Source organism: Argiope bruennichi, chromosome X2 (genome assembly GCF_947563725.1).
Source record: "Argiope bruennichi chromosome X2, qqArgBrue1.1, whole genome shotgun sequence".
Lineage (NCBI taxonomy): Eukaryota > Metazoa > Arthropoda > Arachnida > Araneae > Araneidae > Argiope > Argiope bruennichi.
The window spans coordinates 42,910,949-42,935,470 of NC_079163.1; the positions used below are offsets into that span (position 1 = coordinate 42,910,949).

Sequence of the window (24,522 nt, forward strand, 5' to 3'; positions counted from 1 at the left end):
ATACCCAAATAAAATATAAGTTTACCAAAATAAATATTGAGGATAAAATTTACAACCGCAATAGATAACATATGTACTAACAAGTATTACATCAAATGATAAGAATTGACATTTATAATTATGAAAATTATTAAAGTTAATAAATAATACAATTCTTAAAATGCAACAATACCACATTTGTCTTGGTAAACATATGCAATCAACTTTTTATTTATAACAAAAATTCAGCTAGAGAATTGAAATATCTTAAGTAAGCTTTTTTCTTTAGCTATTTCATGATACATTCTATTTTTGGAATGTGTTGTTGTTGTTGTAATGATCCCATTAACAGTTCGGAGAACATTTGAGGTTACATATTTTTACAAACGTGTGATTTTGCTTTCCAGCACTAATAGTGTCATCATAAGAAAGACTGATTTACAGTCATCCCTATTGGATGCTGCTGGATGCCGAACCGGTGATCCCAGAGCTTGGTGACAAAATGGATAATGCTCGAAACTTCGAGAATTTTGTCGATCCGCCCATTAGGACCCAAGATACGCCTGCTTGGCCTAGAAGCTTCTAGCCCCGCATCCCAGGAACTATAAAAGGACGGCAGTTTCAAGCTGCCAGTAATTGTAGTCGGAGTCACCGACGAGTAACGAATCTTCGAGAGGATAGCGAAGAAACAGCGGAGTGCCAACGTTGCGTGGAACGAGTGCTCAACTGCTGTGTGCCGAATTCTGTTGTCTACTGTGAAAGCAGCGTCGTATCTTTTTTTTAGTAGCCAATTGTGAGAAGTAGTGAGTCGGCAGCAAACGCGAGAAGAGACAGTAAGAAGTTCAGCCGTTGGAGAAACTGTAGAGCAGAGGTTCCCAAACTTTTTTTTCTCGTGGACCACTTTCAAAGTTTTACTATTTTCGGTAGACCCCCTGCTGCTACATTTCTACTGTATTCCCAAAACTCCTAAAAAATATCACCCTAAATTGGGGGTGTTAAGAAGAAAAAAAAGCAGCACATTTTCTTGTGTCCTATTTATAAAAATTATACTTGTGGTTATACAAAATAATAAACATTTATTAATACAAACAATCAACAATTGACAAAAAATCAACAATGAACTCTGAAATAGAAATCAACAATAAAAAATAGTCATACTTTTAATGAGGCGGATGTACTTGATCAATTGACAGCAAATTATCAATATTTGGCTTCAGTTTTGTAAGAAGTAATCTCAAATCTACCCGTTCTGTGATGTTCAATCTGTTCTTCTTCTTCTTTTTTTTTTTTTTTTGTCAACAGGTTGGTAACGGCACTAAAACTTCTTTCGACAAGATATGACGAGGGAAACGCTATCCAAAATTTCCTCGCAATTTCCCACAGCCCAGGATATTTTTCGGGGATTTCTGCCTGCAGCCAAAATGTTTGATAGCCTTTTTTAAATTTCACCTTCAGTTCCTCGTTGGTGCTGAGCTCAAGTAGCTCCTCTTGTAATACACATTCGCCTCTTCCGTTTCATCAAATGGGGTTATGATCCATCGTCAGAATATATTCAAATCTATTTTTGAAGTCATCATGCAGGGTATTTAAATGTTGAGCGTATGTCTGAATATCCTCATCAAGACATTCTATCTGTGACAAGTGCGGAAACTGGGAGAATTTGCGCCTACTAATATTTTGCTTCATTAATTTCAATTTACCAAGAAAAGCCGAAATTACACCCTTTGTTTTTATTCAATAAAGGCTGTCCCCTTGTAACTGCAAGTTAACGTCACTGAATTTTATGAACAAATCTTTCCGCTTTATATTTGATCAGATTTTCTTTTAAATCTGATGCTTTAATTTCCAGACACCTTATCACTGATTCAAAAGTGAGAAAAATCTCGATAAGCATGCACCTTTCGACAACCAGCGTACTTCAGTATGTAAGAGCAGTCGTTGGAAATCTTCCGTCATTTTCATCGCACAATAGTGCAAATAAACGGGTATTCAAAGCATTGCTTCTTATTTTATTAACTGCGTTAATCATAAATTGAAGCGATTGGTGCAATCTATCGCTCAAATTTTTCGCTACAAGGTGTTGTCGGAGGATGACACAGTGAATTGCAATTAGTCCTGGTATTATTCTTTTAAAATGGCTTATAAACCCACGATATCGCCTGAACATGGCTGGAGCTCCATCTGCTGCCACCGAAATAATGTTTGTAAATGGAATAGATTTTTCTGTAAAAAAAATCACTCAGGACATTAAATATATCAGGAAACAAATGAGTAACGTTTTGTTCTTGGCATTCGTATTTATACTAATGTAGATTGCAAGCACAGCGCAAGTCGCATTTCATCCCTTTGCAGGTCTAAACAAGCATCCCGGACGAGCGGGCGGCACTTTGCAAGTCTCGACATGTGGTGTACACTTGTATTATTATCTATTGTTCTATTCAATTTTGTGTTTGAACTGAGTCTCGAATATTTTTGAGTACCTACCGATGCTACCTGCCTACGTTGATAGGTAAATCCAAGCCAAAATTTTTGTTATTTATTATGAAAACCAGAAAATTTTTCGTGGACCCCCACTTACAATTTGTGAACCCCTGTTTTCTTTTCACGTCTACGTGGACCCCTGTGTGGTCTCCTATGGAACCCTGGGGGTCCACCTGGACCACTTTGGGAACCTGTGCTGTAGAGCGAAGTTCCGAGGATCCCCTCTCCTGCAGGATTCTGTCTGGTTGCTTCGTGTGCTGTGGACGATTACTATTTGTTGGCTACTATCTGTTGTAGTGTGCTGACCTGTGTTCGTCTCGGCTATAAATATTTGTCGTCTGTGTATTCGTCGTCTTTGTGTACTCGTGTCTTCGTGTAAACAAACGTCGTCGCTGTTTTCTACTGTCGCCTGCTGATTGTGTTTTCACACCATACACCCACTATCAAAAGAACCCGGTGGAGAAAAATCCGTAACAATATAATTCAATGCATAAATGATGCTTGAGCATCACAGTTAAGAAGTTAAAGTTAATTCTTTTAACGAAATTATGACCAACATACGCCCTGAGGAAATTTTTTAAGTAAAAAATATAATTTTAAAGCTAGTATTTTATCAGAATTACGTGAAAAAGTTTACTTCATGTTTCCTACAGAAATATGCAGTCTGAGAAATTTTTCAACTATTAAAAAAATCATTACTTATATATCACTTCAAGAATACTCATTAGTAAAAAAGAAAAACAATAAGTAAGAAGTACAATGTTTGAAAACTCTTAGTAAAATGTTGGCTCAGAAAATGCTCTAGAGATCATTCCAAAAAAAGAAAATTAAAGCCCCTGAAAGGATGAGGGACATACTTTTGAACAATTGCAGCATCTTCTGGTGAATAAAAGAACCAGTTAGCTTCAACTTCCTTCCATAAATCGGATTTCAGAGAAGTTATTCCGTCCCTCATGTATGTGACTTCATTCCATATGATATTCAATGTCCGCTTCCCATCATCATCTAAAAGAAACAATGTTATAATTAATATACAAGGTACTAATTAATATACAATCTGGATTTCACTGTGAACAAACCCACTACAATTTGGATTTCTATTCGGTCCCAAACATGCCATTCTTGAATATGCAAGATTTTCCTTTCAGAATTATTATATGTTATATATATATTAGATAAAATAATTTTTTTAATTATAAAATTAATAAATTGGATATAAAAAGAATTATATATAATTACTTTATTGGATATAGCAAAAGCTCTCCGGATAGACAGCAGATATTTACTTACATTTTGGGTCGTAACTGCTTTACCAGCAGAGTACATACACAATAAATACTAACTAAAAGTAAAGTTAAAACAACCATGGAGCTATGGAATGGGAATAAACCCTCTGTATGACATGTAAAACAAATTGGTTGTTTTGCATCCTACAAAGTATTTAATAGCAGAAGACAAACTGGTCAGAATCAAGGTAAGGAGTATTTGCTGGCTTTCCAGAAAAAGAAAACATTAATGGATATATGATTCTGAAGAAAAACAAGTTAATGAAACATATCTGATATGCAATGAGAGAATTGGATATAAATCAAAAGTATTGCAAATATTTATATATGTGTAAGCTCATAATTCTTACAAGTAGAAGGCAGGGTCGAAGACATTGAAGAGACTTTCGATTTCTTGACGTTTTACTTTATCCAGGAGAAGCACGCATTATTTGCAAGCAGGGGCGAAGAATACACACAATATAGAACAACGACACAGAGCGAAAAGAGAAGAATGAAGGCCAACTGAACATTTTATCCCTGATCTTATATAACATAAAATTTCCGCCACGTGTCGATTCAATACATGTGTTGACCTTTCACTCGGCACGTAGAACTGATGGCGCATCATTTTTACAAAGCTTCAGTTGAATTAATTAAACAGAAAAAGTGGAATGGGATCAGGAAATAAGAGAATATTTTAGAATGACTTTGACATGTGCTGAATTAGGATAAAAATTTAGGAAATTAATTATGATTAAATAAAATTTTAAAATATCATTACATATATATACACACTACAGGTCAAAAGTATTGCGTTTGAGAAATTTCACGATTTTTCAAGAATAATCCCCCCAAAAGTAATATTTTCTTTCATTTAAAGTGATATTTACTACTATAAATGTGGTGAAGAAGTTTCAAGCTATTGTGTCATCCGTTGTGAAGCAATAATCTGCAATGATTGCGTTGTCCCGGTAGTTTATTATAAAATCGCTCCGACTGCGAAGGATTTATTCTCGTTTGTTGCGCTTTCAAAGTGCATTCGCTGTGCATTGCTTTTCAACTTAAACTATTCATTCCTTTTTAAAATGTGTGAATTAATTCGTGAGAAGCGCCAGGCTGTTATTTTAATGCATCAAGAAAAGATTTGTTAGGATTGCTTATCAGTACGACTGCAGTGAGTCGACTGTTTCACGCCTCATAAGGAGATTCAAAATCGAAAGAACCTTAGATAAAGACACAGAAATGGTCGTCCAAGGTTATCTTCAAAACGTGCTGATGCTACATCTACACGATTATGCCGTAAAAATAGATTTGCAAGTTCTGCTACCCTTGCAAAAGAATGGAATGAGCCCACGTCTGTCATTGCCAGTCCCAGAACAGTTCGCAAGAGGCTCTGTGAAGCTGGTTAAAAGGCACAAGTACGAAGAAAAAAGCCACTACTGATAAAAGCAATTCGGAAAAAACGATTGGAGTGGGCCAAGGTGCATAAAAATTGGAATATTTCGGAATGGGGACAAGTTATATTCAGCGACGAAAGTCGCTTTTTTTAATGTCTGGCAAGCCTGGCCACGTTTGACATAAAGCAAAGGAGAGCATGAGGCCAGAATGTCTGGTTCGTACATCAAAAACCCCAGAAAGCGTAATGGTGTGGGGGTACATGTCATATCAGTCAACTGGATGACTTCATTTTGTACAGGGAACCAAGATCTAGCACTCTGCCATACATCGAAAAAGGCAAGACAAACTTTACAATTAATTTTAAATTTCAGTTCAGTTCAGTTCTGACCTCCATATCGAAATATTCGTTATTTTAGGTTAAGGCTGCATTTGCAAAACATGGTATTAATGCTCTCGCATGGCCAGGTAACTCGCCAGATAAAAACCTTATTGAGAATTTATGGATTATAATGGAAAAGAAAATAACTGAGAATTATCTCAGAAGAAAACGAAAACTTCAGGAAACAATAATTAAAGTTTGGCACCATAAAATACCGAAAGAAGTGTTGCAAACCTTGTGGATTCCTTGTCTAACAGAGGGGTTGCTCGAAGCCAGAGGCGGTCCAACCAAATATTAAATGCTTTTCAATTAACTTGACTGTTTTATTATCTTTTATAAAACAGTCTTTTATAAAACTTTTTTTACTGTTTTATTATCTTTTTATCGGAGCCAAAATGGATTCCGATACTGATAATCAGTACATTTTGATTGTATTCTATTCTTTTTGAAATAAAATAATTTTTTTGTTCAATAACTTATTTATATCTTGCCTTTAGACAAATTGAACATATTGACATAAAAAAAATATCATTTTAAATGAAAAAAATGTTTTTTTTGGGGGGGGGCTTATTTTTGAAAAAACGTGAAGTTTCCCAAACTAGCAATATTTTTGGCCAGTAGTGTGTGTATATTTTATTATATATATATATATATATGTAAGCTTATTTTGGTTGAAGCAGAATGCAGGTTCGAAGACATAGAAGAGACATTTCACATTTTAAAATTCATTTTAATCCATCCCGGAAAGGCAATTTTATTTGCAAGCAGACGCGGACAGAATACGTCCACAACAGCGCGATACAAAAGCATAAGTAAGGAATGGACGAAATAAATGATCACTAGTCTTATATAACATGGGATTTCCGGCCACGTGTCAATCCAATACTCGTGTTCACCTTGGACAAGGGCAACGGAGGGATCATTTTCAATTGACACGTGGAACTGATGGCGTAGCAATTTTTACACAGGTTCATATGTGGAATAGGATCAGGAAACAAGAGAACCTTTTAGAATGACCCTGGCATGGGTCGAATTAGGCAAAAATTTAGGAAATTAATTTTGATTAAATTAGATATTAAAATATCAATGCTTATATATGTAATGTAAGTTTATTTTGTTTGAAGCAGCATGCAGGTTCGAAGACATAGAAGAAACATTTTAAAATTCATTCATCCATCCCGGGAAGGTAATTTATTTACAAGCAGGCGCGGACAGAATACGTCAACAACAACACGGAACAAAAGCAGAAGGGACGAAACAAAAGATCACTAGTCTTATATAACATGGGATTTCCGACCACGTGTCAATTCCATACTCGTGTTGACCTGGCAATGGAAACTGATGGCGTAGTAATTTTTACACAGCTTCAGTTGAATTAAAAAGTGGAATGAGATCAGGAAATAAGAGAATATTTTAGAATGACTTTGACATGGGCTGAATTTGGCAAAAATTTAGGAAATCAATTTCGATTAAATTAGATATTAAAATATAATTATATATATTGAGTATAAATGGAATAATCCTGAAAGTAACAACAATTCAGTAGTCTGCTTATTCAAGAACAAATAGACAGTACAGTTTCTACAGAAAATAATGCACAAAGGGATGAAGAAAAGAATCAAAGTGACTTAAATAGACCTGTTAGAGAAACGGATATCTTTAAAATATACAGTATATTCCATTAATGATATTAATCCAGAAATAATATGAAAATGCAATTATTTCAAAAGATAAAGAGAAATGGAGAGAGGTGCTGAACTAAGACATCAATTCATTTGAGATACCTAATGGTAAGCAAAGAGATCCCCAAACAAGAAAGTCATCAAAAGTCGTTGGGTATACAAAATAAAAGATTTAGAAGATGAAAAGTTTTACAAGGTAAGAATTTTTGCAGTAGTATGTGGATAGAGACAAGACACAGATTTTGAAAAATTATTTAGCATGAAATCAGACTTACTAAGAATCTTTAAGAAAATAGCAGCAATAAAAAAAAATAATTAGCAAAATTCTTTAATGTTAAAACTGCTTAGTTGAATGGAACCCTCGATGAATTATATATTGAACCACCAAAAGGCAGCAAGCTAAAAAGCAACACAGAACGAGTGATATTCATAAATGACGCACATAATTTTGAATAATAATAAAAAATTATATGCATGACACTTTGAAATGGTAATGTTAAGGTACTTGCCCCAGAGCAGGATCAGTTTGAAAATTCCGGTCTCATAGAACACTGTTGGCCCATTCATACCACATTACAAGGATTCAGTCCGGAAATTTTGGAGTACTTAACATACAGCCCCCGCAAATTTTCAACTGTTTGAATCTATGAATAAATCTGTCTTTGGTCAAAAGTTTGACACTGATAATGACTTCATATCAGCCAATGTTGTTCTACATAACAGATTTTTAACTGATCCAGCAGTGGGACAAATGTCTCAACATGAATGGCAGTTTGCAAAACAGTAATAAGCTGGTAACACTTATATTTCAGTTTCATATTGTCACAAAGAGCATTTTTTATAATTGTGTTTGAAATTATGTACGTTACATATTGATATTCTCATTATATTTAAAATTAAAAGAAGTACCTATTGCTTGACATCATCTGGGAAATGCTGGTGCAATAAGTTCAGTGAAATTCTAATACAAGCTAGATTGAAAAAATTAACATATGACCCTTCCATAAACACCAAAAAGAAAGATACAGAATTTCTTCCCATAGGGATATATAAAGATTTTTTTTGTTGTTATCTCAAGACAGCAGAAATGATAAACAAAATTGACAGAAAGAAGAAAGAAATAAGCTAAACAACAGATTCTAACATGTTTAGGAATAGAAGTGAAAACCGTAAGAAGGCATCACTTTATCTTAGAAAAATTATGCAAAAAAAAAAAAAAAAAAATATTAGAAACATTTAATATGATAACAGAATGAAAACCAATTGAGATAACTATGATGATTCCAGAATTTTGCCATCAAAAACCAATATAAAGGTACGAGACAGCTCTTAAGTGAATCCCAAATTATCTGCAGGATGCATAGACAAATTTTATCTAAAAAAATAAGAGAAAAAAAAAGAACCAACCTTACGGTTGTATTTTTTATTATAGTTATATAGTGAGTTAAATGAAATAAATTAAGCTGGGTATTAATTAAGTGCCTAATTTTATACAAATATAAACACAAAACACTATCGGGAATTACGAATACTTTTCAATAAACTTTAAGCTAAGTTATTAAAAAAAATTGTGTTTCATTTGAAAAATATTATTAAAAGACTCTCGTTGCTTATCTTAAATTATTTAATCACACTGCAGTTATACTGTTACTTAACAAACATTTCAATTCCCAGAAAAAAGGTTAAGAGCTTAAGCAGACAGAACATAAAAATCATGTTAATTTTATTAAATATGTAAAAGTTGTTTCTTTTTAGAGATCCTTCTAAATACTTTCAATTTCTTCACTAATAGCCTTTCCCAACACATTATATTTTGTAAATAATGAAAAGTTCCTGGCTTGTTGAACAAGTGAATTTGCTTTATATTCAATTTCAGCAAATTCCTTTTCTACAAGAAATTTCCTTTACCGTAAAGAGATCCAGAAATCAGCGTCTAACTTTCTTTATGTCACTAACAACTTTCTGTTTCTGTCTCCCCCAAAATAGGCCATATTTTTAATAGGCTAATGTTGCTAACATTCTCAGTTCTTTAATATTATTTACTGTGTAGATTTTGCTGAACTGTTTTAAGCAATCATATTATACTTGCTGTGAAACATATTTTTCATTCAAATTTCCCACTTCACAATGCATTCCAACATTTTAAAAGTGAGCTAATGGCAATCATGCTTGAAATGCATATATTTTTACAAGACACTGCATTTGTAAAATGTAAGTTTTTCAATAATTCATCTTTTTTTATGCCTGTACACACTTTATTAATTGCAGAACAAATACACTGTTAGAAAAATCAAATTTATTGTAGAAATAATTTCAACTGAGAAATTTTCTTTCGAAACCACAATTGTTTTACTAACTTCCATAAATCAGATGTATTAAAAGGCAAAACTCATCACTCAGATATGTTTGAAGAAAGGTCTTCATATAGTCTACAACATGTGAAACGTATAGGTATTATCCCTCTACCTTCTGGCATAAATATTAGGAGCCTTGGGCAAGGCTGCTGAGGCCATAAGTACAAAGATTTTCATTTTCAAAATCACAGCATAGCAAGAGCGGGGGGGGGGGGAGGACCAGAGTAAGAATTCGAAATTGTTTGGTCGTGTAATTGATGCCAAAATTTATGACAGACCTACAATTTTAGAAACAAGATAACTTAAATTTCATTTATCTAAGTCGTTATATTTTTCTTGTTAAAGCGTCTACATGTATAAGAACATATAGTCAAAGAGATGGTCAACTTATTGACGGATTTAGTTCAAAATTTTGAAATGGATCTATACTTTAGATGCTAAAACAGTGCCAATTTTATTGATGTAGGGCTTTATATTTTGAAACAAGGATGCTACTCATATCGATAAAATAATTCCCTGTACGTATATACAAGATACGGGGAGTTTAGTTTAGCTACATTAACGCCCCATTTTAAAGCAACACTAGAGCTATTTTGGACCTAGTAATTTTAAACAGCAATCAGATTACAAGATACGGGGAAATGCACGAATAGCACTCATGTGCAAGTAGTTATAATGTAATATAATTTTAAAGAGAAGAAAATACAATGAAAGGAAGAAACAATTTCACACAATCGAAATAATAGGATATTAAAAGAAAGTTTATATTTACATACAAATTTTTTTTTCTTATTTATCATTTAGAATATAGCCTTTTTTTATTATTATCTAGAGTTACATTACTTCTAATACTCTTTAATTTTAAGTCACACAAAATATTTTTGTTATCATGATACAAATCATTTAATGGTCACTTAGCAAAATAAAATTTTTTAAAAATTAATTTTTCTTTTTTATTTATTTACTTTTGCCAATTTATGTATTTGGGCATCAATTTCTGCAGATTTTTGAGTCATCAGTTTCAATTCTTAACAAATAAGTTACAATATTTTTGTACGGCTTGACGTACCTTCTTCTATTTTTTTTAATAACTATTTCACTTTCAATGAACATATGTGAAAATATTTTCGATATTCATTGAATGCATTAAAGGACGAATGTGATACAACAAGTTTTAATGCCAATAAAATTCAGCATTAAATTATTGTTCTTGAACTAAAAAAAGTTCGACATCGATATATTTTCGAACATTAAATTTAACTATTTCGGGTTTAACATGTCATCTTTTCCTGTATTCTATTAGATACTAAGTCCAGCATTTATGATGATTTTTTTGAACTGGCATGCTGTATGTTGCATGCTGGCAATGCTGTATGTTTTCCTCTTTTAGCATGACTAGTAAGTATCTGTTATTTCATATTACTTAGGCTTATTATCTTCTTACAAAGCGATCAGCACTCTACAAATGGATTTTTCGAAACTTTTCGTACCCATTCAGCAATATCAAGATTTTTTTTTTTTTTTTTAAATCTGAACAGTTCATATTAAATACGGATTTTGAGCAACTCATTGATTTTAAAAAAATTCTCTAATCTACTTTGAATAAGCTGGTAGCTTCTCAAATAATAAACAAACCATTCAATAAACTCAAGTACGGTACATTAGACACCACCGCGCTGCTTCCGCAAATTGAATGTTCCAGCCAGAGAAATGTATTCTATTCTTTCACACAGTTACAGAAGTCTCGCGTATGCTCACAGGCTGCAATTCAGGAATCTCATGGAAAAAGAACAACTGTCTCGCAAATCGAAACTGGAATGATCTATACAAAAAAGGAGTGTGGGGGTAGAAAAGGTGCGAGTTTCTGCATTACACAATCGCGAATGGCATTATTTCGCCTTTGGAAGCTGTGACTACAATCTTTTACTCTTGCAATCTTTAGATATCGACATTTTTTAGACGGGGAGGGGAGATAACTAAGAAACTTAAAATTTCCTTGATTTTATGAATATTTTCAAATTTCTACGCATTTCCTGGTTTTTTTTAAAAAACGATTTTTAAATTCCTTGTGTTTTCCCTGTTCTCCCGGTGATGTAGCAACTCGGCTCAATGGAATTCATCCTTTTTACATTATTAATATCATTTGTGATGGTACACGGAACAGCAACAGCTTTTACTCTCAATATAATTTTGCATTTTAAAATAAAAATAAATTTAATTGAAAATAATATACTTTGCAGTATAAGCACGTTTAAATATTAGAAATACCAAATATAACGTATCAAATTAAATCTGGAACATTGAACACTACTCGACCTTTCTAGTATTTCACTCCTCTTCGAGCAATGAGACATTCACCAGGCGCTTACCATAGGATATGAAAATCAATTCTAAGGGGGGAAGGGGTAACACTTCTCTTTAATACATGTCGTCAGAGATTGATATATCAAATTACAGGACTAAAATTCTGGCTTATATGCTCCCATGGTTTTAAATGAATAAAACTAAAGGTATATCCTAATGTCTGCCCAAAAAAAATTCTTACTTTTAGAAACACTAAATGCTTTATATAAAAACATAATAAAGACCGAATCACGGTTGCCGTGTATGTGAATATGATAGATAAGAAGAAATTAAAATTCCATGTGATATAAAAAATTAAACATTCAAGTTTCTTCAAGTTTGAGAAATCGCTCTCAATTGATTAGAATTTTAATAAAAAAATAAATAGATGTCCATAAACTGTAAGAAGTTCGTACGTTATTTTGATAAATGTATAATAAAACGAAAAAGAAACATGGTTCCTTCTGTGGATAGTTAATTATATAGCCATACTTAATTAATTTGAACAAAAAATGATTAATATTGTCTGTTTTTACCGTGCCAAATAACATTATGCCATTAATTTTTTTTCCTCTCAAATTATAAACCATGGCCTAAAAGATAAAAGGAAAATTCATTACTCAAATTAAATTCTCTAGCACCTGATATATGCATTTCTGCAGAAAATCTAATAAATCTTTATAATCATGTATAAGCACAAGCATTAAGATGAATGAAGTCCTCTAAATTGGCAAACTGGATGTTTCAATATTGGTTACTATGAGGCACTGTGGAGCTACTCGCACTTATTGCTATCATTCAGATTTTATAAAATATAGATGAAATTTTCAAGAAGTTCCTGAAATACAAATGTTCTAATATAGTTTTTGGGATTATGTATGAAATAAAAATATGACTATACAAATAAAAGTAAAATCGATAAACAGTTTGTATGTTATAAAAATTCAAAGATTGTCTTCAAATTTAGCTCAGAAATCCTGTGATGTAAGTGTGTTTAGTGACAATGAGGTGTTTAAAATTTTATTAATTAAAAACTATTTTTCCGTAACAAAACAGATGACAGCCATTTTCAATGTATATTTACAATATGCATCATTCTATAAAAATTATTAATAAGTTATGGAACTAAATTTTTGGCAGTGTTTAAAATCATTTGCTGCTTACTGACAGTTTTTCTAAGAAGTTACGAAATTTAAAAGCCTGCTTGATATAAATAATATTAATATTTTGATTAAAAATAATACATACAGTAAGAGGATGTTGCATGTTATAAATATAATTTTTGATAATAGAATATTTCAAATAAAAAGTGGAAAGTGGATATACGCAGTGGAACTTCGATAAGCTGAAGGATGATTTCTGCCAGTCTAATTGTATAAAGATTGTAATGTTATTACTTACAGCAAGTCAAATTTTGTTATGTCGAAATATTCAACAATCCAAGTTTTTTTTCATGACCTTTGGTAATTTTTCCTTGCATACTAACTCCATACGTCGAAATATCTTTTTCTTCCCCAGTCATAGTAAAAATATTTACAAAATATCCCCCACCCCCCTCCAAGAACTTCTTTTTCCTTTTCAAGATTAGTGTCTGTCTCAAGGCAACAATTGGTGGCATGCATCCCTGTGTGTAAATTTTTACAATGGACTACAATATAAATCTTTATGGATTATACCAGTAATAAAGCTTTGATATCATCGAACTATTCAAATCTTGGATTCAAAAAACTGATTAAAGAATTGTTTTATCTCGAAAAAAAATTATATTGTTTATTGATAACTGCCCTGCACATAATTAAAATTAAACAATACAACAATTATGAAATCCAGTTTTTAATAATAAAAGCATAGTAATTATGAAAATTTCAAATTATTTATTACAAAACATGAAAACGAGCAAGTTAGAAAGAATGCAGTTCTTATTCTTTAGAAAGAAATTCTTATTCTTTTTGAAAGTAGGATGACATCTTAAATACACATTCTATTATACTTACCATACAACAAAGCTGAAGAAAAAGTGCACCTTATTAATTTAAATTTATGTAAGAGTCGAGGGTGCAAACTTTCTCTAAAGTCATTTACTTAATTTCTTAAATTTTGTACAGAATCCAAAAGGATCTTGATTAAATAAATGTTTATATTATATTATATTTTATTATATATATATGTATATAGCTCACATATAGATATCCGAATTTTTACATTTGAAACTTCGTTACCGTAAGTCAAAAATATTATCTTAATGGTAGTTATATCCCATGAAGTATACAACGAAACTGAACGTTACTGAAAGTATCAAAATTACAATTACCAAATGTCTAATTTAGTCTCTAAAAATTGATATATGTAGGTCTAATATTTTATTTTACAACTTCCAATTAGCAATACTAACATGTTTATGAATTAAACACCATCAAGATCTGGGTTAGCCTTTATACGCATTTAATCCTGTTCCATAGAGAGATCATTTTCTTGTTGTGCAAGTTCAGATTTCCTGTCTCCCATTCTGAGAACTTTCTACAATGTACAAGATTTGTCACTCCCACTTGAAGGGATATTAACTCTCGAGAATGATTCTTCAACTACTGTGAAGTCTAATAGCTTGTGGTAATTTATAGCCCCATCACAACAAGGCCCCCGTAACAAATTTTTGCCTTCTGCTATAATCAAAGGACCAGATCTTTCCTGGGACACATAGAAAATAGTTTATACTTTTAGGAAATTGGAAGTTTTTTAATAAACACCTAACGAAAATCGGAGATGTTCCTTGTAAGAAAGACTTGCATAATTATTTCAAAAACAAGTTTAATTTTAAACAAATTAGAATAACATTGCTTTAAATTGAGATATTTTTATTGAAGTTTGATCAATATGCTAAATGTTCCATAACATATTGTTCTGTTTCTTTTAATTTTTTTCATCTTCAAATGCAGTGGTTTATCCCTATTTGTATAAAAGAGTAATTCAATTTAGTTATATCTTTAATTATGAATTTCAAAGTTTTAATTACAATTTTAACATTTTGTCATAACAGTTTTGTACCATTTTAATTGTATCACATATTCTCTAATTTCTTTCATGACCTGAAACCACTCTTAATTTCTCTTTAAAAACGCTTCGAGAAGTATTATTTAAAAGTCTTGGAATTCATTTTTATGAAATTTTTCTAGATTTCATTGGACATTCAAAAATTTGTTGTTTTATATACATATTTAAATTTAATAGTAATAATACAAAGTGCAAAATATATTATTATGTTTTAAGAACATGCTTAGTCATCTAACAACAGAGCTTTAATGAAAATTTTAATTTAAGCCTTAGTTAAAAATTATTAGGATAAAATCAAGTTTGTTCTTTTTACCTAGCTTAAAGTAATTTAAATTATTATGGCGAGCAGTAAAAATTAATGTATATTGATAAAGCTCAGTTTAATTAAATGAATATTTTATTATAAAGCTATAAAAAGGCTTTTTTGAGATGGAATTTCTGATTTTGAACAATGTTAGATAAGGTCAAATTAAGCTTTCTCAGAGCCTTTAAGCAATTTAATTCCCGGTGTTCCCTTTTTCAATTTCTAATTTCTCTACACCTGAAATTTTTATTGAGTATTATTCTTTATGTAAGCAGTTTAAGTAAAATGTAAATATAAAATAGTAAATAAGAAACTTTTGTGCACAATCTAAATACTATTTAATTAAACAAGCTGACCTTTTTTATAGGATATAAAGCATGTAGCAATGTTGTTGGACATTTTGTACTAATAGGGAAAGTACTTTTTTAAAAGATCTTAAACAATAATATATAAAAGATAAATTATATATTATGTTTCAGTCGGCAATTGATTTGAATATGAATCAGTTCGAGTGCATGAGGTTAAATGAAAGCATATAATTAATATGTTCAGAAAATATCGCAAAAGAATATGTCAAAATTTCCTGGCCCCTAGCTTGCTTTCCAATTGATAATTCTGTTCTGGTATCAGATGACAAGAAAGATACAAGAACTGACATTTCTTCTTCCAGAATTCCATGCAATACCAATGTAAATACATATGACTCATGATATCAGTTATATTGCATGCCTGGCCCACATACACACTGAATATTCAGTGGAATAAGTTTTCACTCATTCAAATATTAATATTCAAATTGATATTCGAACTTTAATCAGTTCTGCAGTTCTATAGAAATATATTTTGCATGTATTCTTTCACTTAATTCAGAAAGACTGTGTATATATCATTCTTATTTTTTAATATTGACATTTAAATACCAAACTATAAATTCATATTGATATTTAACTAAAAAATAAAAAGTGCAACATATTTTCAAATTTACAAGATTATTGGTTTCAGCAACTCTTGAAGTATCATCACATTCAAAAATTTATATGAATACAGTAATCTCAATAATTTGCGAGATATTAGATAAAAAAATCTGCAGAATTTGTAGTGAAAGCTTATAAGCCAGTTAACAGTTACGCTGCGCGAACAATTGCTTTTGTATCATGGTCATGTTACTGGACTGCGAACCACAAGGTCCCAGGCTCTATCCCCGCTCATAACCAATTCGCCACATTGGTGACCTCGGACGATGAACCTTCAACCTTCGTACAGCTGTTGTGGCGCCATCTACCCACAGCAAACCAAAGTCGTCAGACTCATTTGACACACTAACCCACACACGCTCGCCATAACGCTTATCGCTACTCAAATGGGTACCGGCGCATTAGAATCAACAGCTAATAAATAATACATCACCACTCAACAGCCATATCGTTCGTCTCACCTCCGACTCACTGGAGGGAGAGTCTGTGGTGAAAGCTTATAAGCCAGTTAACAGCTACGCTACCCGAGCAATTTCTTTTGTATCATGGTCATGTTACTGGACTGCAAACCACAAGGTCCCAGGTTCTATCCTTGCTCAATTCAAACCGCCACAAATTTCACATCAAAACCTATTTTAACAACACAATATGTTACGAATGCACCAAATTATGTAACAAGTTAGGCTATATAAAAAAAATATTACAAAATTCAATATTTATTTTTACATTATGCCAGAGACACTGATTTCGAAATTGTCAAATACTTTTATTCTTAAAGTTAATTCGCAGTGGAATATACAGAGAAAAAATGTGTACATCGGAATGATTTTTTTAAAAAATGTAATTAATAATGACGTTTGATTTTGGATGTAACCTGAGATAAATTCCTTAATGTTCCTTAAATGTTATTACAAAAGGATAATTTTTTCATCCTTTTAAAATTCAAAAACTACCTTTTTAATGGTAACAAAATTACAGCAGGGGTGTTTGTGGGACCTAAAAAAATCCCCTGAAACTTTTACGGACTTACTACCGACATTTTGAAGTTTCGAGAAGGAGGGGGGGGAGAAATGAAAAATTACGATTATGAAGTATTGAATGACCTAATTATAAAAGTTCAATGAATTACTTTTTTTTTTTTTGCAAAATTAATAACCATTAATTTTGCAAAATTAAGACCTTTGAACCCAGGTCACGTGATCGCACATCTGGTCGAACGAAGTCTCTCCCTTTTTTTTCTGCCGCGCCTACTTGCCGAAAAGAATCCAGAAGAGAATGTCCGAGAACCGGGGGAATGAGTCATAACTCGCAATAAGGAAAGAACAAAAAAGAAGTTTTTCCCCCCTTTTCACGCATTATCACTGCCTTTGGAGAAAAAAAGGAAAAGTTTTCACCATACACACTGACCTTGCGTTTTCTGCTTTCAAAGCAAACAAAATTACCCAGATCAAAATAAATCATTCATTATTATTCCTACTTCCTTTTGAACGACGATCCCCGGAATTTCCGGGTATCGAAGTTCAAAATCCCCGGAATTCCGGGGTTTCCCCGGAGCACAAACACCCCTGTTACAGTGCAATATTTTCTAAAACTTTCACGATTTTTATTTATTTATTTATTTTCTTAACATTTACTAAGACGGGACTATTGCCATCAGATTTTTTATTTAAATTCTGAATTTGGTCACTACGTAATCTCCTGATGGATTCCTAATTAATAAATTATCAAATATTTTTTACTAAAAATTCTTATTTAATAATTACAAGAATCATTTCATTTTTCAAAAAGTATGCGAGATAATTTTGAATAATTAGCTGGGCAGTTGTTTTAAATGCAATAAGTTAATTAGTTCTCGAAAAAATATCAAAATTAACTTTTTTTGCACAAAGTCTGATAATGAAAAATACGTTTATTTCATTTTATTTATTCAGCATTCAATAAATTTCACACGTATTTTTTAAAAATCCCATTTTAAAATAAATCACTATTTCAATACTGTGAGAAAAGTGTGATAGTATAAAGATTTTATTCTAAATGCATTACCACTGATAATTTTTTTTTTTTTAACTTTATAACTAAGAAACATTGCAACAAGTTTTGTACTAATAGGCAATTAAATTTTTTATCTTCCGCATTTTTTTAAAAATCGTTGCATTCATATATCATTGTAACTCTGAGAACCAATCACAGAATGAGAGACCGCTGAGGTCATTTCGAAGAATAGAAAGGATATCATAACAGTGGAAAATTTTGAAACAGGGGGCTTAAAAAAATAATGACACCAGACTTAAGTTATTAATTCTTGCTAATAATAACTAATTATTGCTCTTTAAAAAGAGCAAAAGTACTTTCAAAAGACAAGTTAATTGATTTACACCAATAAAATTAAAGTTCTAGCTTGTTTTTAAGTAAAATCGCATTATCTGAAAAATGAAAAACCTGGAAGGTCAGATTCCAAGATTCAAATATTTGTAGATATACTACAGACGTTTGGCGGTATCTCTGTGCTAACAGGGGTAAACCTGTTGGAATTATCTTGCCTACTTGTATTCAGGCAAAAAACTTCACAGATTAGGATTTTTTCAAAATCTGATATTAAGACATTCCAGCTCAAAATATGTTTTAGTTATGTTCAAAGACAGACATTATTCCAAAAATATGTTATTTGGAGGTTTGGATCAAGTATATTGGATAAAATCTTGAATTCGAATTACTTTGCCAATTACAGTTCTTTCTCTTTGAGAATACTTTATGTCCAAAAAAGTAAAAAAAGAATTTTATTGGCATTAATTTATTTTTGGTACCTTTTCGCAAGAATACCAAATGACTTACAAAGTCACTCTGGAGTATCTTACACATTGTTTTATTTTTATTTTCAGAAACCTTGAAGCATTCAATGTATTCACTGATGGAAGCCCACAATGAATGAAATGCACTTTCTCTAACATATTATTCAAAGTTTTAAATTTTCGCACAAAAATTAAACGTAGTAAAAATATTCAATTAATTAACTAATGGCAAGTCACTAAATGATGTTGAAATAAAACTAAAAAATGATCTTCAAACAAGTAATATTGGGTAGAAGAGCAACGATCAGTTAAAGTTATTGTTAAAAAACAACACTCATGATTTTACATGAAATTATCTCTAAAGAAAGGATCCCCCCCCCTATCTGAACAGGTAAAAGAAGAGTCGAGTACTACAAAATGTGGAAAGTATATTGTTTTATCAGTATTTCCCTAAATTGAGATAAAAGCTTTTACACTGAGTTGAGGATTCAATAAAGCTGTTAATCACTAAAGGTACATCACAAAGAAAATACAACCTATAAGCAGGCAAATTCAGCTGATGAAAACGTTATTTTCCCCCTTCTCATCTGTAGGAAAGTAGAAGTACCTGAATAAAATATTTTTTTAAAGGCCTTTATATAAGGGCCATCAAAAGTAATCAATTTTTAAGGAACATTTTATGCAATCAACTAACATAATTACACATTGCAATGAATTATATTTCAATACTGTATAATACAATAAAAGCCCTTTAATAGAATTGTTTAAGGGATTGCTCCGAAATTCCTTATTAACAAGAATGATGATTGAATGTGTAATGTACCACAACGGCTTCATTGTAAATGTTTTTAGAGCAGTAGCTCCCATATTTGATACATTTGGACATCAAGTTAATCTGGCTTTACATTTATTTTCCTTTGATCGAACTAATACCCATATTCTTCTTCAGCAACACATAAAAGATTAAGGATACATTCATCGGGCATAAATATAAAATTCTTCACCATTTAAAGCACTAAAAATTGAAATTCAAATGTTTTCCGAGTCGCACCAAATATGACACTGCAGAATTTCATACTACCCCTTCAGGATAACCATCCCAGTATTTCAATAAATGATGATGCACATTGTTGGAGAGAGTAAGAACAGGGGAGGGGGGTCATTAAACGTTGTCTTAATATATGATGGCACTCCTGTCTCTATTTCACTTTACATTCCTTTATCGAATTTCTTCTCTTTTGCTACTTTTTCTAGATACATCTGCTAAACAAATTTTTATGATCATGCTTTCATTTTATTGTATTCAATGTCTGCGGAAACAAAAACAGAAAAGTTTTCTTTGTGCTTCTAAAAAAACTAAGCACTTTTCAAGAACTTCATGATGCTAAACACCCCATGTTAAACATTCATTTAATATATGCAACATATTTTTAAATTCTTTAAAATAGCAGATTTAAAAAATGAATCTTTATATAATTTAATCAAAAAGTTAGAAATGGAAGAAATTTTAACATACAAATTTCAATAAGCTGAAAATAACAAAATCAATACAATGCCAAGATTTACTCTAATTTCAAATACAAAGCAATGACAAATAAAACTATCACATAAAAGTCAATAAAATAAAGTAAGTAATCTCCATAATATGGACTGTTTACTTGCAAGTTTCATAATCATGCATCTTATACAAGTACTAATATTTCTTGGTGAGAAACAACAACTAATATTAATATAGTAGGTATGAGTTATAGCATGAAATTTCTAACAGGAATAAAATCGCATAATGAATGTAACATAACCTTACAGTTTCCATCATGAATAAAGGCAAAAATTATATTTTTCTGTGGCTTCGTAACTTTACCTAAGAATTAAAATATATAAAATCAAATACACTTTATTTCAACATACCTTTTATACAAAAGTGTTGTTCAATTTCTGATTTCTCATAAGGTCTTACGGCTAATTTTTGAATAATCCATTTTCTATTAAAAAATAATTATAAAATAGAGGTATTAGAAGTTATAATTGTGAGATATAATGACCCATTCAACAAAATATATAAATATGAATTATGAAAAGGATTCTTATATTATTAATACATATTTCAATTGTAATGCAATAATATCCATTTCAGTAAAAAAAAAAAAAAAAAAAAAAAAAGTAATAGCAACTAAACAATATCACCAATAAAAAAGTACAATCAATTTCTGCTTAAGGAAACAGAAATATACTTGATAAGGAAAATCAATGGAATTTGAATTGTAAATAAAAGGTTTTCTCATTTATTGTATCTGATATAAAATTTAGCACATATAGAAAGAATAAACTGTTTCTACCACAAAATAATATATTATATATGTATTAAACAGAAAATGTATTGTGATGTAATAATTTCTAAATTCATAATCAAAAATCGATACATTAGAAAAAGAAAATTCTGCACACGCCTTGCTCAAACTTGCATATATAAGTTCAATAAAAAAAAGTATTTTTATTTAAATAGGCACACTTAAATTTGAAAGAGTATTGAAGAAAAATAGTTTTAATAGATATATAATAGTTGCAAATATTCTAGTATAAATTTCATGTAAATGTAATGAAAAGAACTTTAAATATGAATACTAATGTATGCATATGATGTACAATCTTAGGGAGGTAAAAAACAATAGGAATCAGAATTGTATAGGAAAGGAGGATCACAAAAGGACAAGTGGCACTGTAAGCTAACTCGAAGTCAGCCTATGTAGCCGGCATTTAAGTGAAGTGACCATGAAGCGTTTCACTAACACCAAGTTAGCAGATATTCACATTGTTTTGAGGCCAAGTTAATGGAACTGGACACAACGCTGTATTGAGGAAGATTTTCAATGAGACGAATACCAAATTGCCTAATGCTAACTCTTGTATATTAGAACCTTTGTGAATGTGGATCCTTCAGAGTACCGCTGCAGGACACTGGGCAGATGCAATTAAGAAGGTCTGCTGAATGCTGTGGACTGAGATTCTAGCACCAGTATACAGGCACCTGCTGCTAGAACAAATGCCTTCACAGTTGAATGATATGTTCTGAAGGCTTACATCCTTCTCATCTTAGAAAAGGATAAGTACAGCAGGAAGAATATTATCCACGATGTGCTGTTTTGCACAGTGGTTTGTTGGGAAGTGGGATTAAGTGGTGGCTCACTATTGCTGCAAAAATGCATCTGCCATTGAAAACTATTTATTTGAACTTGAAATAAACAAAACATAATACAATAAAAATAACTATTCATTATTCTTCAGTACACATAAGTTAACATGAAAGTTCTATACAATAATAATAAATGCATGTGGCTAAACCTGATTGGTCATGATGTCATACACAAATCTTATTGGCCATGACATCACAGTTATAAAATTTACATAAAAACTCAAAAATGAAAACAAGCAATGCATCAAATTAAGACTTCAAATAAATAATTTTAAGTCATAAAAATTTACAAAAAAGACATCAGTTTTTTTTTTCTTTCAAAAAAGTATATCCAACCGGCATCTCCATATTCTGGTTTTTTCGCTGATGAAGCATCTTTGTCAATACTTACAACATGCACATATGGGCCATAAACAATTCGCATGGGACCAGACTAGATGCTACACAATACAGGTTTGATATTAATGTGTGGGAGGGAATCGTCGTCATTTGTTCAAATCAAGTCTAGTTAGATGCAGTTTAATTTCAATTTTTAAACACTGAATCGACAAGTTTGTTTTGTGTAAATTTTACAGCTATGATGCCATGGCCAGTAAGAATTGTCTATAACATCATGCTTAGTCGGGATGAGCCACATTTGTAACTACTGTATATAAGCAGCATGCTAATTTTTTACAGCAGAATGAATTTAGATAGTTTTGTTTTTTATATAGTTTTACTTATTTCTAGTAGAAATAAATTGCTATAACGGTAGATGGTCATTTTAACGCAATAGTGGTCCACCACTTAATCCCATTTCTCAACAAATTGTAGCAAAGCATGTTTATAGCCGTAAATGAATTTTGCCATTTTTGTTTGAACTTCTTTCTGTTGGAAAATTGTTATGGCTTCAATTGAGAACTGGAAATTTAAAATATTAACCCTTTGACTACGTAATTTATTAAAATCACCATTTAGATGCGTTGTTTGCAAATAAGTTCAAATATTTTTCAAACAAAGTGAAATGATACTATATCCTACACGATAATAATAGGATATAATAAAAATCCGTAATCGTAAAACACACACAAAACTGCAAAAAATACGGAATGCAATAAAAAATGAACTGACTGCCAAACCGCGGAAATCGCGGGATACGCTTGTAGCTGCTTTTGTAATATTAACCAAAAATGACTTATGATGACGTCAGAGATCCTCTGACGTCTTGTGGCTCAATGACTCAGTTCAGATCTAACAATAGCATGTGTTGCATAAATTAATACATGCTAAATATATATCTTAAAATTATTCCAAATTTTTGTACGTATACTGTGTATAAACGTAACGTAACCTGTAAATATATAACTGTTAAACTAATTCGGACTTTTTACTGAACCCCTTAACGAACCCACACACTTGATAAAATATCAATGTTCCAGGTGGATACTATTTCACCATGTCTAAATGAATTTTTGATAATAACATGAAAACTATAGCTGCCCACATTTATTAACAATGCTAAAAAAAATCTTCCAATTTATGGATGGACCATTCATCAAGGTAAAAACTTTATCAAATAAAATTTCTGTAAAATGATGAAATTCTCAAATATCTTCAACAATGGAATTGCCTCCATCTTTCATCCATTCCAATATAAGAATGAATAGAAGTGGTTTGTACCATTGTCCTATTTCTAAGACAATCTTTTTGATCAAATAAAACTTCCATAATTTTGTATGTATGTGCAAGCTTTAAGAAACTGATTTAAGATTAAAAAAAAATATTTTTCCAATCCCTGATAAAAAAAAAAAAAGGTTAAATGTGAACAATTTAAGGTATTTCACATTACCAAATTAAAACATTTTTATATCTTGAATAATTAATATTATTTAAAGCCAGGTAAGAAAGAAGCATACATTTTAAAGTTATACATACCTTAATGAATGAACAGAAGGGAATTTCTGAATAGGTAAATCTTTTCTCTTTTCATTGCCATTTGCATTTGTTGAATTAGGAGCCGATACGATGGTACCTACTTTTGTAGCACTCGATTCTGAAGAGAATAATAAACTATTTATTGAAATGCATGTAAATATTTTTACAATCATATATACTTGGAAGAAATTGTAAACTTCATGTGCTTCTAATTTAACATTAATAACTGTCTAATACAGATAATATAATAAAAATTACAAGATGGAAAAAGAGAGAAAAAAGTTTTCTAGGCTAGACTGAGGATGGGAAAAGAGGGGGAGGCACTAAATTTTAAACATTTACACATTTTTTACAAATCCCATATTACTTTACATGTTTATATAATACACGAAATAAAATTTTTTTTTATAAAATAAGAG

The 24,522-nt window shown here is 31.1% G+C and overlaps 1 protein-coding gene across 4 annotated transcripts in view; it reads right to left on the reverse strand.

Annotated features, from left to right (window-relative positions):
• The window catches only part of LOC129960859 (uncharacterized), a 54,500-nt gene that overhangs the window by 11,108 nt on the left and 18,870 nt on the right, over positions 1–24,522 (reverse strand). For all 4 annotated transcript variants that reach the window (XM_056074562.1, XM_056074563.1, XM_056074564.1 and 1 more), the window contains 3 exons: positions 24,104–24,221; positions 20,908–20,981; positions 3,318–3,465 (listed from right to left, as the gene is read on the reverse strand). In XM_056074562.1, the coding sequence (XP_055930537.1) occupies positions 3,318–3,465; positions 20,908–20,981; positions 24,104–24,221 (340 nt within the window). The remainder of the gene's footprint in view (positions 1–3,317; positions 3,466–20,907; positions 20,982–24,103; positions 24,222–24,522) is intronic.